General features: G+C 46.8%; 1 protein-coding gene across 1 annotated transcript; it reads right to left on the bottom strand.

The window, feature by feature from the left end:
* Window positions 1-2,539: 2,539 nt before the first annotated feature.
* Window positions 2,540-17,940, bottom strand: CHRNA1 (cholinergic receptor nicotinic alpha 1 subunit). The gene is made up of 9 exons (XM_044240935.1): window positions 17,898-17,940; window positions 12,380-12,525; window positions 12,234-12,278; window positions 10,847-10,956; window positions 8,412-8,607; window positions 7,702-7,939; window positions 4,511-4,734; window positions 3,218-3,457; window positions 2,540-2,893 (listed from the first exon to the last, which is right to left on the bottom strand). Exons 1-9 carry the CDS (start codon window positions 17,938-17,940, stop codon window positions 2,762-2,764), a joined length of 1,374 nt encoding a protein of 457 aa, XP_044096870.1. The 3' UTR covers window positions 2,540-2,761.
* Window positions 17,941-22,180: the final 4,240 nt, after the last annotated feature.

Genomic DNA, 22,180 nt, shown 5'->3' on the forward strand with positions numbered 1-22,180 from the left:
CTCTTAGGGTGGGGTGGAATCATCTGGGCAGTGGGCAAAGAGGCCACTGCCTGAGCCCCTCTGCATGGCTCCCTACCCCCCACCCAGGAGGAATACAACAGCCCTGTGGCCCCCAGTGGCTGGGGCCAACCAACACTTGGGCTCAGAATCTCTCCCCGCAGACCCAACTCCTTGGTTTAAATGTTAACATCATTTCTAATTAAAAATAAACAAACAAACACAAAACTCCCAGTTCCGACAACGAAGGGCAGGAAAAGAAGACTTAGAGGGCTGAGCTCTGAGTCGTTTCTGCTTCCAGTTTCCGTCTGTGAACGCAGCCCCATCACCACGAGCCTGCGGGTGTCGCACTTGCAGGATGCCCCCTCCTTCCCAGGAAGTCCTCCCGCTAGGCAGACACGCTCCTCCACAGAGCTATGCCGGCCCAGGCGGGCACGGCCCTCGGCAGACACCTCCCGGGGACACAGATCCCAGCACCCGCTGCCTGCCCTCCCATCGCGTCAGCGACCTTCTGGCGATCGGGCCGAGCTACGGAAGAGGTTCCAAAGATGAACGCCTTTGATGTGGTGACGGACTGCTGGGACAGATGTTAGGAGCTGCTGGAGTTCCCCGATAGCCCTGTGCTGTCCACTCAGGCTGGCTCTGCTGGCTGGGAGGGAGTGTGCCCCAGGGCCTTGCTTTGCGGGGGAGGGGGGGACGGTGGGGCTATTTGACGGGGTGAACACAGCACAAGGGCGGAGTGAGGAGATCTGCTGTGTCACCAAATTGCTCTGTGACCTGAGGGAGGTCATTTCTCTAAGCCTCCTTTCCTCATCCTTAAAAGAGGGGAGAATGGAAGTGACTTTTCAGTTCCTTCTCTGAAGCAATAGTCAGTCCTGGAAGATGAGGCAGATTAGACAAGCAGCAGATTTTTTGTTGTTGTTCATCGAATTATGGTAAAAATATATATAACATGACAGTTACAGTTGGACCATTGTTTTCATTCTTTATTTTCATTGTGGTAAAATATGCACAAAATTTACGATCGCGGCCATTTTTAAGTGTACAGTCCAGTGGCATTAAGTACATCCCACAATGTTGTACGACCATCACCACTGTTCGTTCCAGAACTTTCCCATCCTCCCAATCTGAAATTCTACCCGCTGAGCAATAACTCACCCCTCCCCTTTAGCCCTGGCAATCTCTATTCTACTTTTTCTCTCTATAAATGTGCCTCTTCTAGGTACCTCATTTAAGTGGAATCATAAGATTTGTCCTTTTGTGTCTGGCTTATTTCATCAAGCATGTTTCCGAGGTTGATCCGTATTGTAACATACATCAGAATTTCATTCCTCTTTAAGGCTGAATAATATTCCCCTGTATGTATATCCTGCTTTTTCTGCTGATGGACACTTGAACTGTTTCCCCCTTTCGGGACTGTGATTCATGCTGCTGTGGACATTGGCATACACGTGTCTGTTCACATCTCTGTTTTCACTTTTGGGTGTATACCTAGGAGTAGAATTATTGGATCCTATGATAGTTCTACGTTTAGTTTCTTGAGGAACCACCAGCCTGTTTTCCCTTGAGATTACTGTCACATGAAGGCACTGTCCTGACATGAGTGGGTGCTCGAGAATTCCATGGAGAAGTAGCTCGAAACCACGTGGGTTCAGAGAGGTCACCCATACCCAGGGCTCCTGCTTCTGGAGTGCATTACCTTGTGGCTGGAAAATGGCTACAAAGAAAAATCATTTTCTCTCCTGTTCACTTGTCTGGAATTTTAGAAATGGTGGTGATATGGGCATGCATTTCTGATTTCATCAATAGAACAAAAATCCCAGCCAGCACTGGATGAGGACTGGGGAAAAGGGCCGGGGGTATAATTGGAAGGGCAGAAAGGTGGATGACCCTAAGACTGAAGCTCTCAAAACCCTGAGCGGAGTTACAGGATGGCCTAGGTCAGGTGGGGAGAGGCCAGCAGAGCGAGTGAGCCGATGAGCTGACCCAGCCCTGAGCTGCTCTGAATCCAGATTAGGTCTGGCTTCAGAACTGGCTCAGTTCTCCTTGCTAGCTTCGGCAGTGAACTTAAGCTTCACAAGTTCAGCTTTCTCATTTGTAAAATAGGGACATTATGAAAGTCAGGAATAAAACCATATCCGTGAGATGATTCCCACAGTGGCTGGCCCTCAAGCTTGGTATAGCTCAGGAAACTAGCTGACTGTGTTCCTTCCTCAAGCCTTGAGCAGCATACTTGGGGGCTGTGTTAGCCTGGGAAGCCCTTCCCTCCCCTCCCAGCTCTAGAAACATGCTCTGATGCGGTTTGCATTTTGGTGGCTGTTCTAGAACTTAGCTGTTGCCTTTCTACAGTTTCCTTTTCTCTCAAATGCTTTATCTTTTGGGGACTGGCAGATGGGCCTACTTGTATGTACAAAATTGACTTTTAAGCAAAGGATACATTCTTGGCTTAAAAATTTAAAAAACAAAGCACTAGAAAACCTGTTATTCTGGGCTAAACTTTTCAAGATGCCTTTGGAAACGAATACACTTTGTTAGTGATCCCACTTCATTTACTGAAAAGGGTTCACTCTCCAGGCAAGATAGAGCAGGATCGCAGGAGAAGCACTGTGAAGGTACTGGAGGCCGTCACCTTACATAAATATAGATCATTAGCATTAATCATAAATACAGAAAGTTAGAGGTCTGATAAATGAGCTTGAATCAAAGTAGAAAGATATTTCTCTCTTCCCCACCATTCTCTGCTCCGCCTGGTGCTCAGCTCAGCTCATCCTTGCTGGTTTAATTCAATGAGCCGACCTGCAAACACAGCCAGGGTTCCAATGATACAGACGAGCATGAAGACTACGAGGAGAATGTGGTCCATTACCATTGCAACATACTTCCATTCCTCGGCCGCCTGGGAGAGAGAAAAGTGTTAACGTTTCCTTTAGGTGGTCATTAGAATCACAGTGTTCACGCTATGCGTGGTCTACAGCCCACTCCATCTGTAGATTTCAAATCCCTCGACAACCCTTGGCTGGCATGGTGATCTTTATCCTTCTGATAGGTTATTCCCAGTGGGATGGCTCGGGAAGCTGGCTTAGGGGTGGTCACCAAGGCCCATCGTGGGTCAGAAGCTGCCTCGTGAATGCCAGCCTACCTATCAAGACAAACCCGTTCATCCGTGCTCAAGTATTTGATCTTTTAAGCCTGGAGGTGTGGGACAAGCCACAGAACTTACGTTATTGGACTCCTGGTCTGACTTCATGGTCTCTGCGATGTATTTGACTCCTTCGATGGCACTTTTTACCTCTGGGTGTTTGATCAGCGGAGAGTGGAAACCCATGGGTGGAGGCCCTGGCTTCCCAGAAATGTCAGAAATATCAATGTCTTCTGTAAAAATCTTTTTGTTTTGTTTTTCTCTAGAGGGTCTTTTCATTGTGGAGAAGAACATGATATTTGGGATAGTGTCGATAAAAACCTAACATAAAGAAGAAATCCACGCATGAGAATTATTGTGAGCAGGGCAAGTAGCAAACTCTGACTTTGAATTAGCAACGTGAGTCTAGGCACAAGTCATTCGGCTTCTCTGGGCCGTAGCCTCTTTGTCCTTAAAACAAAAGGACTCTACTAGATTTTCTCAAAGATTTCTTCAGGCATATCTTGTGGCCTGTCAAATTACTAAGGTGAAGAGACATGACTCTGTAATGTGAGCAGTTCGCCACTGGAGGGAGCCTGTGTGCAGCTATTGGACTCCATGACAAGCCAATGATGCTTACGCTTCCAGCCCAGCTCTAGGCACTGGCTTCTTTCAAAGCCATGTGTTAGCAGGATAATATGGTTACAGAAAAGGTCTTTCTGGCTAAGAGAACATATAAGTCTCCAAAACAGCTCCTCTGTTTTCTTCCATTTCTTGTTCCTGAAGAAATGCAACATAGGGGTTGCCAGGAGTCATGTGAGTCTTTGCAGATACAGGGACTGCCTGTCTTCCCAAAAGAATACATGGCAAGCAGTATTGTCTCTGTCAATTCATGACAAATCTTTTGCATGCTACAGAAGAGACCCTAATGTAAATATTTGAGACCATGTTCCTCGGTGAAACTCACTTTTGACAATTTCTTGTCAAGCACCCCTCCATCTCTAGTCCTTATTCTACTCTCAGCAGATGATTTTTTCCCAGCAAAAAATAAGCAGTCTGTTCAGAGATTGGGAGACCTACAAACAGAAATCTCAAGAATTTCACAACCTTTGAATAAAAAGTGATTTATTCACCTTCTCTAATCACGGAGATTATTTAAGCTTGAATTTGGAGTGGGCTTTATTAATTCTGTTTTTCTTCTGTGTCTGGGGAGACTACGTGAGTTATTTATTCCTAGAATGAGGCTAAAGAAAGTTCCTTCCAGAAATCCCCTCAAAATCCCCAGAAAGGACTTTCAGTTCCTAAGTACCCACAAATGTGAGCCAGAATTCCATTGGCCCCCTGGAAGGAGAGACGTTCTCGTGGGCAAGAGATTGCAGGGCCTCGCTCACTCACCTTGCGTACCCAGTCGGGCATGACGTGGGTGCTGGGGGAGCGGTGGTGTGTGTTGATGACAATGACGGTGATGATGATGGACGCGATGACAAACACCATGGTGAACAGCATGTATTTCCCAATCAAGGGCACAGCACTGGAGGTGGAGGGGATCAGCTCCACGATGACCAGGAGGAACACGGTTAAGGACAGCAGGACCGAGATGCTCAGAGTCATCTTCTCTCCTGGACAAGATGAAGAAGAAATTCGACCGCTCATGTGTTAGGGGCTGAGTTGCCGTACCCTTCCACTTTATACATGGAAGCCCTACGCCTCAGCACCTCCATGACTGTTTGGAGATGAGGCCTTGAGAGAGGTAATTAAGTCAAAATTAGTTGATTAGGGAGGGCCCTCATCCTGTATGACTGCTGTCCTGATGGGAAGAGGAGATTGGGACAGAGACAACAACAGAGAGGAGAGACCAGGGGAAGACTGGGGAGAAGATAGCCACCTGCAAGCCAAGGAGAGAGGCCTCAGAGGAAACCAAACCTACTGACACCTTGACCTCCAGAACTATGTGGAAATAAGTTCCTCTTGTTTAAGCCACCCAGTCCGGGGTACTCTGTTACGGCAGCCCTGGCCAGCTCATATACCACAAAACCCAAGGCTGAGAGCAATGGACCCTCATGTTGCCAGGGCAATTTCTTGGGCAGAATTTGGTCTTATGAGACCTTAGGCACCTTAGCTCTGCTGACAGTGGCAGGCGGCAGGCATTTCCATGACAGGCCGCTGAGGCAACCAGTGGGTGCTTGACCTCACATCCCAGAATCCTGTGGCTTGGTGGAATTCAGGGAACCAAGTACACCTCGCTGTGTGACAAGCTAGACTCCGGGTGGCAGTTTTCTGTCTGTAGCAGAATGTCATAAGCCTTCCAAAACAGAACCTGACCTGCTTGTTACCCAGCAGACGGATGGGCAACCCCAGAAGTACACGTGTATTGTCCTTGCTATGGGAGGAAGCTGCAGGACCAAAGCCAAGAAAAGTTCAAAACCAAGGAACTACTTTTTCACATTCATCTAAGAGAATAATTTTGTTTTTTTCTTTTTCCGTCTTTCACATTAAGACGGTGACGGTGATTTCCTTGCCCCAACCTCTTTTCACCAAGCCCTATAATTTCAGGATGAATAATTCCCTGTTAAGTCCTGGTATGGCAAGCGAGAGAGGGGCTGAATGGCACTGGGATCTTTTTGGGGGGACGGACCACCTGAGAAGCAGTTAGACAGCCTTTGGAAGGGACTATCTTTGACCTGGTCTTGCTGTTTGTTTTGGGAAACCCTTGTGTTGCTCTGTTCTCCTCCCATACCTGATGCTTCCAGATGCTGCGAATATCTATGGGATACAGAGTGGAAGTACAGAAGAAACGATCAATTCTACCTAGTTAGGAGAAGTCTACCTAGTGGGGAGGAGAGTCTTCAAAAGTGAAAAAGAATACTTGGGGCACCTGGGTGGCTCAGTCATTAAGCATCTGCCTTTGGCTCAGGTCATGATCCCAGGGTCCTCGGATTGAGCCCCACATCAGGCTCCCTGCTCCACGAGGAGCCTGCTTCTCCCTCTCCCACTCCCCCTGCTTCTGTTCCCTCTCTCACTGTGTCTTTCTGTCAAATAAAGTAATAAAATCTTTTAAAAAAATGAAAGTGGAAAAGAGGACAGAGTTATAAATACGAGCTACTGATCAAGTTACATCAAGTTTCTCGATTGATAATAAGAGCTAACATTTATCAAGCATTCTTACTGTTCTAAATGCTCTTCAAGCACAAACCATTTCACACTTACAGAAACTCTGATTCACTTCCATATTGCCCTGACTGGCATTTTCTCTCTTCACTTTAAGAAGCTTCATTTGATTAGAAAGTTGAAAAAAAATTGTATTTGTAATCATTTGTTTAAAAACACAGTCATAGGGGCGCCTGGATGGCTCAGTGGGTTGAAGCCTCTGCCTTCGGCTCGGGTCATGATCCAAGGGTCCTGGGATCGAGCCCCGAATCGGGCTCTCTGCTTGGCAGGGACCCTGCTTCCTCCTCTCTCTCTGCCTCCTCTCTGCCTACCTGTGATCTCCATCTGTCAAATAAATCAATAAAAATCTTAAAAAAAAAACAAAACAAAAACCCACAGTCCTAAGTACAACGTGGACCCTGTGGGGCAAATCTATTTTTTTTTTTTTAAGATTTCATTTAATTTTTTTTTTTTTAAGTAATCTCAACACTCAGTGTTGGGCTTGAACTTACAACCCCGAGATCAGGAGTTGCATGCTTTCCTGACTGAGCCAGCTGGGTGCCCCTTGTGGGCCACATTCTGCCTTATTCTCTACTGTGGCCTTGATGAGTGACAGTTGTTCAGTATGTGGAATGAGCAAGTGCATATGAATCCTTTTTTGTCCTTGTTGGAAAGTTAACTTAGACTTGTGTGTGTGTGTGTGTTCTTTTATCATTTTGATACAATTTTACCGGTCATAAGTTTGAGGACTATCTGTACCACCTTTTCCCCTACTTGCTTGTCCTAAATCGTTTATGAGCAGTGACTTCAAGCAGGCACTCGTGTACCCTTTTCCCCTTTTCTGCGGATGGTTGGTATTTGGTGAAATTATGTCACAGGTGTGATTACCCAGTAGGAGGTAAGGAAGCTGTCCAGGCTGATATGTGAGAAAGAATTGCTACTTGGGAAGCATGGTCTTGTGTATAGAGATGCTGCCATCTGGAAAACGGGAATGCCAAAGCTATTTTCTAGTGGCAAGCAGTGAGGAAAAGACGCAGGACTTGGATTAATCAGTATATAGTCTGCGGCTTCATAGGGGACGTGACATGAGGGGTGTCTGTGACCCAGGCCTTACCCAGCACATTCCTGGGCACACACTAGGTTTTCCGGCAAGGAGGCACTGGTGGTCATTCACATTAACCAGACTGAGCTGTGCACGTGCGCCTCCGGGGTCATGTTCAACTCTGCCTGCCCTGTGGTCTGCGCCAGCCGAGAGAGCTCTAGCCACGGGCACTCACCACTGAACAGGGAGACTCCGTAAATGCGTCCTCCCAGGGATGGTGCTTTGGGCGTGTCTGCCTGTATTTGTTTACTGGCCCATGATTATTCCTGGTTTCCCCCCACAGAGCAGCACGAGATCTGCCCGCGGCAGCAGCGGCAGCCACAGCCCTGGAGCCCACCTGAGTCTGTGGGCAGGTAGAACACCAGGCCGGTTAAGAAGGAGAAGAGCAGGCAGGGAATGATGACGTTGACGATGAAGTAGAGGGGCAGGCGCTGCATGACAAAGTGGTAGGTGATGTCCAGGTAGGGGGTGGAGGGGCAGCAGGCGTAGAACACCCAGTGCTTCCAGCCCCGGGACTCCTTGATCACCCACTCTCCACTTTCCATGAAGTTGCTTAGGTCCGGTTGGTCGCTTTCCTGAGAAGATAAAATGAAACTGTGAAACCCCAGCTGTGTCCCCGTGGAGGAGAGGGGGGTTTCACACTCGGCTGTAATAAAACATCAGATTCCAGGGCTGTTGGGACTGGAATGGAACCCAAAAGGTCACTTCCGATGGGGTCTTAGATCCTCTCCTATAAAGTAAGGGGGGGCGGGGCTGAATCACTGGGGTCCTCCGTGTTGACCACACCTTCAAGTCACTTGGAAAGTTGACAACATATGGGTGCCGTAGTCCCACCCCAGACTGATGAAGTCAACATTCCTGGGACCAAGCCAATTTATGTAAGAACCAGATGGTTCTCATGTGTTCTCAATTGAGAACTGGTGAATTCGATGGCCCCCAAAGGTCTAACTGGTGGTGAGAGTCGGGACTCTGGAGGGCCAGAGCTGGACACCTGGACGGTGCTCCTCCTGCGTCCAGCCCCGTCCGTCCCTCGAGGGCGGCGCCTACCGGGTTGATGGCCACCACCGAGCCGTCGTACGTCCAGGTGCCCAGCTTCATGCTGCAGTTCTGTTCATCAAAGGGAAAGTGGGTGACGATGATCTCACAGTAGCTTTTGAAGATGGCCGGGGGTGTCCATGTGATGTGGCCAGTGTAGTCCAGGAGCACTTTGGTGAACTTGACAATGGCAAAGTCGCCATCTGCACTGCAAGCGGAATCAAAGAGGAGCGTGACTCCAAGTGACGGATGAGCCTTCGTTTGTGCTCGGGGATGTTAGCGGGAGACAGCTGTTAATTATTCAGGTGCTAATTATAGATGCTTTCATTCGGGCAGTGTCACTCTTTATTCATGGCAACGTTTCCCAAATTTGTCTGGTAATCGCTGGGGTGCTTGTTTAAAATACAGATTTCTGAGCACCATCTAAGCACTAAATCAGAATATCTGGGGAAGAACCTAGGAATCTAGAGCTTTAAAGAAATAACAGGTGACACTATATACCAGATGTTTTCTTCCCAGTCCTCAGTAACATTTGTAATGTTAATCTCCATCTATCCCTTCCCCAGTGTTCTTTGGAAGTTAACTGGAGAAAAAAAAAAATAGGAATTTTAAACAAAAACATGTCCAGTGGCTCATTATGGTGGTAAACAGGTTAAAGAAGGGCTCTGTTTTCTTTTGCACAAGTATCTAGGACTCAGTAGGGTAGAGTCGCAAACTCAGATGCCTCTAGGCCCAGGCAGGTGAGGAAGGGGTGAGGGGTGAGGAGAGAGCCTTCTCTCCTCTGAGGAAGGTGCCACTCGGCCGTTGAGTCTGCTTGTGAGGGAAGGCGTGATGCTCACAGATACTGGGATTCTTCCTTGGGACCTGGAGATCTAGAATTTTTTAATCCAAAGTTTCCATGCTTTTGAATAAGGGATTTTTCTAGAGAGACTAGAACTCCAAAGTTTAATGTGATATTGTTCAATTTTCAAATGTTGGCACTAATTTCTCATCTAAAAAAATCCACCAAGGTAGAGGGGTGCCTGGGTGGCTCCGTTGGTTAAGCATCTGCCTTCAGCTCAGGTCCTCATCCCAGGGTCCTGGGATGGAGCCCTTCGTCTCACCCCTCTAACCCTCCCTGCCCTTCTCCCTCTGCCCCTCCGCTTGTGCTGTCTGCCTGTCTGTCTGTCTCTCTCTCTCTCTCAAATACATAAATAAAATCTTTTTAAAAAAATAATAAATAATCCACAGTGGTAAGTAATGAAAAATAACGAGCCACTTCTGCAGGCCTTATTCAGTGGGCTTGACCCCAGACAGCTCGTGTTGTGGGGCCCCCGGCAAAGGTATTAGAATAGGTGTTGAACAGGGGACGCAGGGCCTATATTGGTGCCTCACTTCATAAATCAAGAGATTTTCTTCCCACTGGCTTTTTCCTGGGGTGAAGGTGAGGCTCTCTCCAGGAAACTGCAGTTCGGGACCTTCCCAAAAGGGCCCCAAAGAGCAGAGGGCCACAGGATCACCCAGATCTGTCTCCATAAGCAAGTCAAACAAGGTTCTCTCCCCCGCAGGTGTTCCCGAGCAAGCTTATCAAGAGGACCCGAGGTCTTTAATCGCTTCTCTTAGATTCTTACTGAAAGAGAAACTTCCTAACAGCCCAGGCACTCTGCTCTATCCGCGTATTTGTCCAAGAGGGTTACACAAACAATTGGCTAATCCGGCTCGAGCTTGGATCTCAGGTTGTCACTGGGAAATCTGTAGTAGAAAATCAAAGTGGGAGGGTCGGCCGTAAGGGGGGTGTCATTTCCGTTCACAAGGCCTTGCCGACCTCCCCGGTGGTCAACGCTCGAGAAGGCGCAGCCCGCTTGCCCAGCCCCTCGCTGTAGACCGCCAGCCTGTAAGCCCTCCAGGCCGCTGGCGGATGCGCCTGCCTGGGAAGGACGCTCTTTGAAATGAGCATTCCCTGACAAATGAAGGGCGTATGATAATGAACCTGTCATTAAAGCAGAGTGTCTCGCATCACATTATAATTTCACAATGTGCAGTCTGTCACGGAGCCCAGTGGATGGACGACGCCGGCCTCCCGGCCATGGGCAGCACGCGATGTCTCGGGCTGCCGTGGGGATGTGACGGATAGCCACCCCCGGAGGTTCAGACCTCTCGGGAGGACGGACATGGGATTCCGAGGAACTCGATTATATGAATTTGGGTTCCTTGGATAGTTGCCACACACCCTTCAGGAGCGCTCAGGAATTAAATGTCCCCCACCCCACAGCCCCGATTCAATTTGGCTCTGATAATTGTTTCTGCTCATAACATGAGACACCATATGGCACCCCGAGCATGTCAACTTGGCTCTTGGTTTTTCAGGGTTATTTAATGGGAACAGTGGTGAGAGGCAGCCCTTCCGAGAGGGCCCTTGGGCTCCCCCTACCCCCAGAATGTCCCCCGCCCCAGCCGGTTTCGCTTACTTGTTATAGAGCACGAGGTCTGGGCGCCAGATCTTTTCCGAGGGAATGTGGATTTTTTTCACGCCGCCATAGTCGTCCGGATTCCATTTCAGATTGTAATCCACCCATTGCTAGAAAAGAAGACGTTTCACTAATAAGAAGAGCTAAAAACATTGTTTTAAAAATCTGAGGTTATCAAGAGGCATCTGTCTGGGTGGCTCAGCCAGTGAAGCAGCTGCCTCTTGATCTCAGCTCAGGTCATGATCTCAGGGTTGTGGGATCGAGCCCTGAGCCGGCACAGAATCTGCGGGAGACTTCCTTCTTGCTCTGCCCCTCCTCCCTGCCCTCTCTCTCTCTCTCTCTCTAAGCTCAAGAAATAAAATCTTCATAAATAAATAAATAAAGTTATCAAGAGTCCTGATGGTATGATAGTTCAGATATTGACCAAAACTGTGCTCCAGTAACAAAAGTTTGATTCAGAATTCAGCTTCCACTTTAGTAAATGATAACAGCAAACACTCTATAGCATTGCTCCCCCCCCACCATGCAGGCACTGTTGAGAGCATTTTACATATATTCATGATGTAGTCTTCACAACAATCCTGTGAGGGAAGAGTGACTATTGACCCCATTTTACAGAAAAGAAAACAAGGGTACCCCAAGTCACACCACCGGGTGGCAGCACATCAGCTGTGCTGCCCCACCCACCCCAGGAAAGGAGAAAGCAGCCAGCGTCATCTTTTAAAAGTGTTCTATTTTTTTCCTACATTGTGAAAGTAATACACGCCCCATGTAGCCCATTTGGATGACACAGTGTTATGAACTGAACCATGTCTCCCCAAAACTCGTATGTGGAAGTCCTAATCCCCAGTACCTCAGAATAGAACTTTATTTGGAGATAGGGCCTTTCTAGAGGTAATTTGGCTAAAATAAGCTCATTTTAGCTTATTTTAGAGGTAGGCTCTAATCCACTATGGATTAGATTTATGTCTTTAAAGAAGGGGACATTTGAAGACAGAAACATGTTCGAGAAGAATGCCATAGGGACATGCCGTTGGCCAACTCTATGCCAAGAAGAAAGGCCTGGAAGCCAAATCCCCCTCACAGCCCTCAGAAGGAACCAGTTCTGCCAATACCTGGATTTGGACTTTCGGCCTCAAAAACCGTAAAGGAACAAAATTTGTCTGTGGCTTTGTTACGGCAGCCTAGCAAAGCACAAAGTAACACACACACACACACACACACACACACGCCCTGACAAATATGATCTTTAGTCCCACGACACCGAAATATTTTCTTGCATCATGTTGGTATGCGTCCCCGTTACCCAAATGGATCCCCCCAATTCACCCGGGTTCAATTCCAGGGTGAAGACAGGCGACATCCGTGTACTTATTCAGCTGAATACCTGTTTCAGTCGCACATTGGTTGTCACAATCTGATTTACTTCATCCTGAAAAAAAGGTCAGACCGCATCTTTAGTGGGGAGGCGGGGGGCCAAGGGAAGTGGCCCAGGGGGAGGGGTATGGGGAGCCCCGCGTGCGGCCGCCTCACCACGTTGATGAGCTGGATCAGCTGTAGGCCCACGGTGACCTCCACAGCCTGGCGGTGGTCTTCTACCGGCCGCACCACGCTGTTGTAATCTTCAAAGAGCTTGGCCACCAGGCGGGTCTCATGTTCGGAGCCCAGGACGAGGCCAGCTGGGACAGCAAATGACACACACATGCTGTCAGATCCCGCCCCCACCCTCCCCCAACACTAACGTGAATCACTGAGGCGTGACCCGTGAATGGAAGGCGCGTGGGCCCCCTTGCTGGGAGGCTCCCAGTGCAGCTTTTACAGCCCTACATTTCTTTCCAGTGGCAGCTGCTGGTGGGGTCCCTTCCCAGTGGGGCGTGCCAGATGATCATGACATTCGTACCCTGAACAGATGACATTCCTGAGCACAGCGGCTGGCTGGACTCCGGTTTGCTGGGTACACATACACACAAAAGGAAAAATCCACACGCAAGCCTGTCTCCATATTTCAGGGTCTGGTCCCAGGGTCATGAGATCTCAAATCTCAGATCTCAGATCTCAAAATGCTAGGAATGCCAAAAATTGATGCAGGTTCCTATCCATTAGGATGGCAGGAATTTACGGAATGGAAAGCAGTGACTACCGGTGAAGTAGTGGAACCCTCATTTGTTGCTGGTGAGAAATGAAACGTGCGGCCGGTCTGGGAGACAGTTTGGCACACAAGCTATATGCGGAGTGACCATATGACCTAGCGATCCCACACCTAGGCACATCCCCCAAAGAACTGTCCACACAGAGCCTTGTACACCAGTGTTTGTGGAAACCCTATGCATAAGAGCTAAAAGATGGAAACATCTTTTAGTTTTAAGTGCCCATCAACAGATATACGGACGAGCAAACCAGGGCGTAGCCGTGCAGAGGAATGTTATTCACCCATAAAAAGGAAGGATTGATTTACACCACAGTGTGGACGAACTCTGAAAACATTGTGCTAAGTGAAAGAAATCAGACACAAAGGGGCACATATCATAGGATTCCATTTACATGAAATATTCAGAATGGGTAAATCTGTCCCTGGGATTTACCCTGGGGTAAATCCCCCCCCTGTGGGGACAGCGGGGATGGGAGAAGGGGAGTAACTGTTAATGGTTATATGGGTATAGGCTTTCCTTCGGGCCGATGTTCTGGAACTGGATAGCAGGTATGTTGCATAACACTGTGAATGCACTTGATGCCACTGAATCATACACTTAAATACGGCAATTTTGGTAATGTGTATTTTACCAGGATAAATTCTATGTAGTGTGTTTTCCTGTAATTAAAAAAAAAAAAAAAATCACTGCTGGCGAGTATGCGTCCCTGTGAAGTTACATAGAGTAAAAATCATGGGCTTTTCTGACCTGGATCTGGTCACGCTACTATCTGGAGCGTGAGTGACTCCTAGGAATCTTTACTACATTCTCCTTCAGGATGCTGAGCGATAGTATCTACCACTCTTGGACCCCACAGCCCTTTTGTGTCCAGTGTTACACGGTTCTCACCAGCCTCGCAGGAGGCGGGCTGACGGCATTCTCACGAGAGATCCGAGAGGCTGGGAGAATTGTCCAAGGTCCTGCGGCTGGGGCAGAGCCTGGAGGCAGCCCCGCCATTTTGAACTCTGCTCCTGCACTAGCTCAAGATACCATGAGTGTGTCGTGGGCTGTCCTGGAAATTCCACTGCTGCACCTAGCAGCATTCCTATGAGAAAAAGTGTTCCCAATTCCATCAAGTGCCTTATGAAGGACCTTTGTAACTTAAGCCTTACGCGGATTGGGGATTGCCGGTTCAGGGTTAGGAGAGGAAGCAGACACACGATCCACTTGCCCTAAGGCACGTAACCAGATCTCCCCTTTCCGCAGGTTATTGCTGAAGCCACCATACCTTCTCCTTGGGCCAAGGCAACTTTAAAAATGGAATGAATGAGATGCTTTCCTTTTTTCCCCGGTAGTGTTAATCTATTGCCTCTAAGACAGGTTATTAGTTTTCTTTATTATTTGTCTCCTTGAAACTTCAGTTTGGAAGAGCTTGTCAACAAAATAATGAACTAAAAAGAAATTTCTTTTAAAATTTTTATTGATTAATAAAATCAGCATATCCAACTATGACATGGCGGACACTCTTCTGTGTGCTTTATATGTACTAACTCTTTGAATCCTCATAACTGAGTGGGGTAGGTACTGTTCTTGTCCTCGCTATTTCACACCCAGAACTTTAGATCATCTTGAAATAACCAGTGTTATGCCATGATTCAAAACATTTTCATCGTCCCAAAAACGTGTATTTTGTTGGTAGAGCTTCACGGATGGCCCTGTGTTTGTATTATCTTATTGAATCCTTATGATAATCCTGTGAGATCAGTCTCTACCCCTGGCTTACAAGGGAGACAACTGGCATTTGGACCGTGGAGACATGTGTTCGTGGTTCCCAGCCAGTTGGAAGTGGTGCTAGAAATACAGGCAGTCTGACCCCGGGGTCTGTGCTCTTTACCACCTCCCTAAAAATAAACGTATCATTTCCATTCGGATTTTTGAAGCTCTTAGTATAGCCTACATGTGTGCATTATGGCCTTCCTGGACTCTGTGTGTGGAACCCGTGATCTCACCTACCTCATTTCTAGATTCCCAAACATTCTGAACCCAGAAGAATCCATTCAGCCCTTACACATAACATCTCGCCTAAACCCCCGGCCACCTACATTCAGCACCCTTCAGGTTTGCATGTTGTTCAAAGACCCAGTTTTTGCTGTCACCCCTCGAGCCCCTGGGATGTGGCAATCCTCTGTCCTCCATACCGGTCCATCCTGGGCCCCTCCTGGTCCACGTTGGGGGTAGGGCAGGACCCTGGCATGGGCCACCGAGTGCCTGGGCCACTGAGTTTGAAGCTATTGCTTTAGCCCTTTCTGGGCTGCTTATTTTTAAGTGACTGTTTATTCCCCGTTGACAGGAAGAACATACTAGAAAGCATCAGATAGAGCAGATGGTCCACATTATAAAGCAGGAAAACTATGCGGCCAACTCTATGGTCTACTAGGGAGAAGGGGAAGACTGGGGAGAGGGCCCTCGTCAGCATTCCAGTGACATTCCCTTCTTCCTCTCTCAGTCTCACAAATAACAAGGGACCCTGTTCCTCCCACAGTACATTTCTAAGGAATTTCTGTGGCGGTCTCCATGTCTTAGATTGGGTTGATTGGAGGTGGTGGTTTTTTGTTGTTGTTGTTGTTTTCCTTTTTCCTCCCCAAAACAGGGTAAAGTAAGAGAAAACATACAGGACTTTCTGTGATTCTGTTCCCAGCTCCAATGTGGTCTGGATATCAGACCAGTTCTTCATGGAGTCAATGAATCACAGTAAATACTTTCTTCAAGACAGGGTGTAAATTAATAAACATACAAATAAATAATGTCAAAGTCTTTCTTTTCTGCAAGACCAGATGGGTGATCTTTATTCAGATGGTGGCAACATTAATTCATTCATCAAGTATTTATTGAGCACTTACTGTGGGCAAAGCATTGCTTTAAGAGCTTTGAGATATTCAGAGGTGAATCTGATACGAATCCTCTCTTTCTGCCCTCTTGGAGACAGACATGTGTCATTTACATAAATAGCTAGGAACAAGCTGGAAGGTAATATGCCATAAGAAAAATGGCCGTGAAATACTTAGGATTCCAGAGATGGAGGAGAGAAAGTGGTCGAAATCAAAGACGCTGCATAAGTAGAACAGAGATCATTAAGTGGTAAGCTAACATATGAAAAAGTGTCCCTGATGTGAATGCGAATTTTGTCTACAAAGCACTGAACCAGGGACACCGGGGTGGTTCAGTGGGTTAAGCTGCTGCCTTCGGCTCAGGTCATGATCTCAGGGTCTTGGGATCGAGCCCCACATTGAGCTCTCTGTTCTGCGGGGAGTCTGTTTCCCCCCTCTCTCTGCCTGCCTCTCTGCCTACTTGTGATCTCTCTGTCAAATAAATAAATAAAGTCTTTTGAAGAAAGAACTGAACCAGCCACAGTTTCAAAGTGTTCTTTTTGTACCATACTGGTTCAATTTGCATTTTTTGGAGGAATAGCCTGCTGGATTGGGCAAAAGGAATTCTGAAATGGTACCAGTCACTTTGGCTAATTCTTATCTCAACCTGGCTCTGTACCTCTTGCTACCTTTGGCAATTTCAGGCTGGGTTTTCTGACGAGGCACAGCATAGACAGTCTCCAACTGGCCACGTTCCAACATTCGTAAACTAAGTGACCCCAGGCGGGTCAGTTCACGTCTTTCAGCCTTGGATTCCCTGTAATAACAAACTGAAGTTGTGGGACTGCCTGATCTCGCTCTAAATTTCTGTGAGCCCCTATGTGAATTGATACCAGGAAACTCTAGGTTTGGTCTAAGTTTACATCACATACCTTTTTAGGTAGGTAAACATGTGTTTTCCAGAGGCCTTTGGTGTCCTGAGAGATCATTTAAGGATTTTCATGTGTAAGCTCATCACTTAAGAATTTTCATTGAGTGTAGTGTCTGCAGGCACATAAGTGCACACGCGTACACACATGTGCGCATACACACACACACACACACACACACCACTACCACAGGCCAGTTTTGGTTGGATCAAGTCCAAATCCCACAGGCTATAATTTATCTGAGCTTGGGCTATTTCCCCAAACTCCGCTCTTGGAAAACCTTAACAATAAAGCTGTTTACCTTTTTTGCCCAGAAGGTCTGTGTGTGTCAGAGCAGTATTAGAGAAGAGACATCACACTCTATCAGCCGTCTTATTTCTCAGGTGAGATGATATCACCAGTAAACTTTTATATGAAGCCATCAGCACACATCCCCTACTTCCCCCCACCGGAAGTCTGGGATTCAGGCTAGCGTTTCAGCTGCTGTGTGCTGACACATTCCGGAGGGGAATGCAGGTCAAGGGCTGTGCAAGGTTTTATAGTTTCAATTCCAACCCAAACCTACATAGAGTAAAAGAGTAGGGCAGAAGCGCATTCATACGAACTTTTTTTCTTTAACTGCTAAAGTTAAAAAAAAAAAAAAAAGACCAAATATTTAATCTCTTATGGAAAGAGCTTAGTTACAATTATTAATAGGTTTCTCTCTCCTGCACATGCAGCTGTCAATCAGGCCTCTTCATCATCAGAATTCTGCCAGAGCAGTAAAAGGAATGTTACCCAAATTGTAATTATAAGATGTCACTCCAAGTCCCTGTGGTTGCTCTCGGATGGTCACAGGGGTGCTGAGTCTGATCATTCGGGTGAGGGGATGCCGGGCCCTGGTGGCAGGAGGGGCCTGCATGTCTACTTTGTAGCCTCTGGCCAGGCAGCTCCCATTTTCACTGAATAACACAAACCAGAAATCATCCACAAACCGAATCAAGCCAACCAGAGTGAGAACTGACGGAAGGGCCTCAGGCTGATGAAGGCCTGCCATCCTGTGTTCCCAGGAGGAAGCAAGACCCTGGTCCCTGGGGACGGCTAATGCTTCAGCCTCACAGGAGAGCCCCTCGGCCCTGGCACTTACCTGAGCAGAGCCCGAGGAGCAGGAGGAGCGGCCGGGGCTCCATGGGCTGTGGGCGCTGGTGTGGACTGGTGTGCGAGGGGTGGCCGTGTTGCTTGCAAGCCGTCTCTGGCTGGGAGCTTGGCTGCTAGAGGCTTTGGAAAGAGAGTCGGCTCAGTGGAGCTATTGTCTTACACCACCTGTTCGTGGCAGGGACAGCTGGGCTGCCCAGAGCCCTGGAGCCCAGGGATTCGCCGAGGGCCATCCAGTATTACAGGGTGCCTCGCTTTACATAACTGGTATACCCTTGGCGAGTTGCGTGTGAACCGCATTGGGTTTTAAATGCACCATGAGTTAGGTTTCATAATAAAAAGACAGTGTGGAGTAGGGAATGGATTCTTCCGGCTGGTGAGCCTCCTTTTTGTATAAGCCAGACCCTCATCTAGGTGGATTGATTTGGATCAGGGCCCCCGAGTCTGAGTAGGTCGTCAGCTCTTTGTGTAAGACCCTGATCACCCTGAATCACGAGGTCCACATTCTACACACAGGACAGTTCATTTGCTCTGGTTCATTGTAGGCTGAGAGGACCTGGGGCTCTGGTGTGGAATGAGTTTGAGAAGACTGGAGCTGGCGCTGCATCTCCTGTCGGGGAATTCCACGTTTGGTTGGGTTTGGTTTTTAACCAAGATGGCTTCTTCCATAAAACTGGTTTTATTGGCCCCTGGAGCGGCCGTTCCAGCCTCTGTCTCTGTGCTAGGCAATACCCGTCCCACAGTGCGCCGTTAGCAGGAGCTAACTGCCTGCCTCCCAAGGACGGTCATTCAGGTGAAGCATAATGAGTGACAAAGTGTCCCACTGCGTGAGCACTTGTTCCAGGCTCCTGCTCTCTTCGTCCATTCTCTGCCTACTCTCGCTCAGGGAAGAGTGGTTCAACTTTATAATTCCTTTGTTAATAAACAACCACCACCCTAAAAGCCAGTAGTTAGTAATTGCTCAGTCTGAAGCGTATTTGTACCAAAACGGAAAGGAAGCAGTTGTTTAAAGAGACCCTGCCTGTTCCTTCCTTTTTCCCAAATTGAATCAGGTGAGGAAAGTCTTTCATGTCAAGTCCAAGGACAGCATCCTAACCACTCTGCCCATTCTCGTGAGTCCAAGTAGGTCATTAGAGAAAAGTTTTGGAAGGTACAGGAGAGAACTGCACATGGACATTATTTACATTTTTTTCTGTTTAAGTTGTGGGAGATCAGCTCACTAACCACTAAAACAGGTTCTCTCCTTTCCGGAGTATTGCACTCTGACGGCCTACGAGAAAACACATCCTTCCACCTGGTTCCTTGAATCTCGATGGAGCCATGTGACTGATTCTAGAAAATAAAATGTGAGGAGAAATTTTGAGCCTCACAAACCTCTCAGCAGAGTGTGTCCATGCCCTCCTAGTCTTCTTTTCTTCTTAAAGTATCCAGTATCGGGCATCTGGGTGGCTCAGTTGGTCAAGCATCTGTCTTTGACTCAGGTCATGATCTCAGGGTCCTGGGATGGAGCCCCACATCAGGCTCCCTGCTCAGTGGGGAGGAGTCTGCTTCTCCCTCTGCCTCTGCCCCTGCTCCCCCTGCTTATGTTCCCTCTCTCTCTCAAAAAATAAATAAAATCTTTTTTAAAAAAAGAAAGTATCCAGGATCATTAATAGAGTGTTAATTAGTTTCAGGTGTACAATATAGTCATTCAACAGCTCTACTCAGTGCTCGTGGTAAGTGTACTCTTCACCTTTTTCACCCATCCCCCCACTCATCTTCCCTCAGGTGACCATCTGTTCTCTACAGTCAAGAGTCGGTATTGGGGATCTGTCTCTACTTGCTCCCCTTTGTTCATTTGTTTTGTTTCTTAATTCCACATATAAGTGAAATTGTATGTTATTTCTTTTTTTTGACTGACTTATTTCACTTAGCTTCATCTATGATTCATCCATGTTATTGCAAATGGCAAAACGTCCTTCTTTTTTGTGACTAATATTCCGTGCGTGTATATGCCACTTCTTTTTTATCCATTCATCAGTCAGTTGACATTTGGGCTGCTTCCATAATTTGGCTATTGTAAATAATGCTGCAAGAATCATAGGGGCGCATGTATGTTTTTGAATTGGTGTTTTTGCATCCTTTGGGTAAATACCCAGGAGTGGTATTATTAGATCATGGGGTAGCTCTATTTTCAACTTTTTGAGGAACCTCCATACCGTTTTCCACAGTGACAGCACCAGCTTGCATTCCCACCAGCGGTATCAGAGGGTTCCCCTTTCTCCGCATCCTCACCAACACTTGTTTCCTGTGTTGTTGCTGTTGTTTAAACATTCTGACCAGTGTGAGATGATATCTCATTGTGGTTCTGTTTTTTGTTTTTTAATTTATTTTATTTCATTTCATCTTTATATTTTATTTATTTGTCAGAGAGAGAGAGAGAGAGGCGTGCACACACAAGCAGGGGGAGCTGCAGGCAGAGGGAGAAGCGGCTCCCCCCACCCCTCCGAGCAAGGAGCCCTATGCAGGGCTCAATCCTGGGACCCTGGGATCATGACCTGAGCTGAAGGCAGACGCTTAACTGACTGACTGTGGTTTTCATTTGCATTTTCCTGATGACCAGGGATGTTGAGCATCTTTTCATGTATCTGATGGCCATCTACATATCTTCTTTGGAGAAATGTCTGTTCATGCCTTCTGCCCATTTTTTTGGTTGGATTACTTGTTTTTTTTTGAGTTGTATAAGTTCTTTATATATTCTGGATACTAACTTTTTATTGCACATGTCATCTGCAAACATCTTCTCCCACTCGGTGGGATGTCTTTTAGTTTTATTGATTGTTTCCTTACTGTGCAGAAATTTTTTATTTTGATGTAATCCCAATAGTTTATTTTTGCTTTTGTTTCCCTTGCCTTGGGAGACATAGCCAGAAAAATGTGGCTATGGCCAATGTCAAAATCCTTTCTTCTAGGGGGTGCCTGGGTGGCTCAGTGGGTTAAAGCCTCTGCCTTTGGCTCAGGTCATGATCCCAGGGTCCTGGGATCGAGCCCCGCATCGGGCTCTCTGCTCAGTAGGGAGCCTGCTTCTTCCTCTCTCTTTGCCTGCCTCTCTGCCTGCTTGTGATCTCTCTCTGTCAAATAAATAAATAAAATCTTTAAAAAAAAAAAATCCTCTCTTCTAGGATTTTTATGGTTTCAGGCCTCACATTTAGGCCTTTAATTCATTTTGAGTTTATTTTTGTGTATGGTGTGAGAAAGTGGTCCAGTTTCATTCTTTTTTTTTTTTGACAGACAGATTACAAGTAGGCACAGAGGCAGGCAGAGAGAGAGAGAGGAGGAAGCAGGCTCCCTGCCGAGCAGGGAGCCCGATGCGGGGCTTGATCGCCAGGACCCTGGGACCATGACCCGAGCTGAAGTTAGAGGCTTTAACCCACTGAGCCACCCAGGCGCCCCTCCAGTTTCATTCTTTTGCAAGTAGCTGTCCAGTTTTCCTAACACCAGTTGAAGAGACTTTTTCCCATTGCATATTCTTGCCTCCTTTGTCAAAGATTAATTGACCACATAATCATGGTTGTCTTTCTGTGCTCTTTATTCTGTTCTATTGCTCTATGTGTCTCTATTTGTGCCAGTACAATACTGTTTTGATTACTCTGTATTATAATACAGAGAATAGCTCTGTATTATATCTTGGTACCTGGGATTGTGATACCTCCAGTTTTGTTCTTCTTTTTAAAGATTGCCTTGGGTATTCAGGATCTTTTGTGATTCCTACAAATTTTAGTGTTATCTGTTCTGTGAACAGTGTTGTTAGTATTTTGATAGGGATTGCATTTAATCTGTAGATTGCTTTGGGTTGTATGGACATTTTAACAATATGTGTTCTTCCAATCCATGAGTATGGAATATCTTTCCATTTGTTTGTGTTGTCTTCACTTTCTTTCATCAGTGTTTTATAGATTTCAGAGTATAGCTCTTTTGGCTCCTTGATTAATTCCTAGATATTTTATTATTTTGATGCAATTAAAAATGTGATTGTTTTCTTAATTTCTCTTTCTGCTACTTCATTATTAGTGTATGGAAATGCAATGGATTTCTGTATATTGATTTTGTATCCTGTGACCTTACTGAATTCCTCTATTAGTTCTAGTAGTTTTTTGGTGAAGTCTTCAGGGTTTTCTATACATAATAGCATGTCATCTGGAAATAGTGAAAATATTACCTCTTCCTTACCAATTTGGATGTCTTTTATTTCTTTTTTTGTCTGATTGCTGTGGCTAGGACTTCCGGTACAATGCT

Source organism: Neovison vison, chromosome 3 (assembly GCF_020171115.1).
Source record: "Neovison vison isolate M4711 chromosome 3, ASM_NN_V1, whole genome shotgun sequence".
NCBI lineage: Eukaryota > Metazoa > Chordata > Mammalia > Carnivora > Mustelidae > Neogale > Neogale vison.

Excerpts from the sequence above, each read along its gene's own strand:
- CHRNA1 (XM_044240935.1), bottom strand. The coding sequence starts at position 17,940 with ATGGAGCCCCGGCCGCTCCTCCTGCTCCTCGGGCTCTGCTCAG. Across the intron at positions 12,526-17,897 it reads GCTCCTCGGGCTCTGCTCAG|CTGGCCTCGTCCTGGGCTCC; the intron begins GTAAGTGCCAGG and ends TTGCTGTCCCAG. Across the intron at positions 3,458-4,510 it reads TGCCCGACTGGGTACGCAAG|GTTTTTATCGACACTATCCC; the intron begins GTGAGTGAGCGA and ends TCTTTATGTTAG.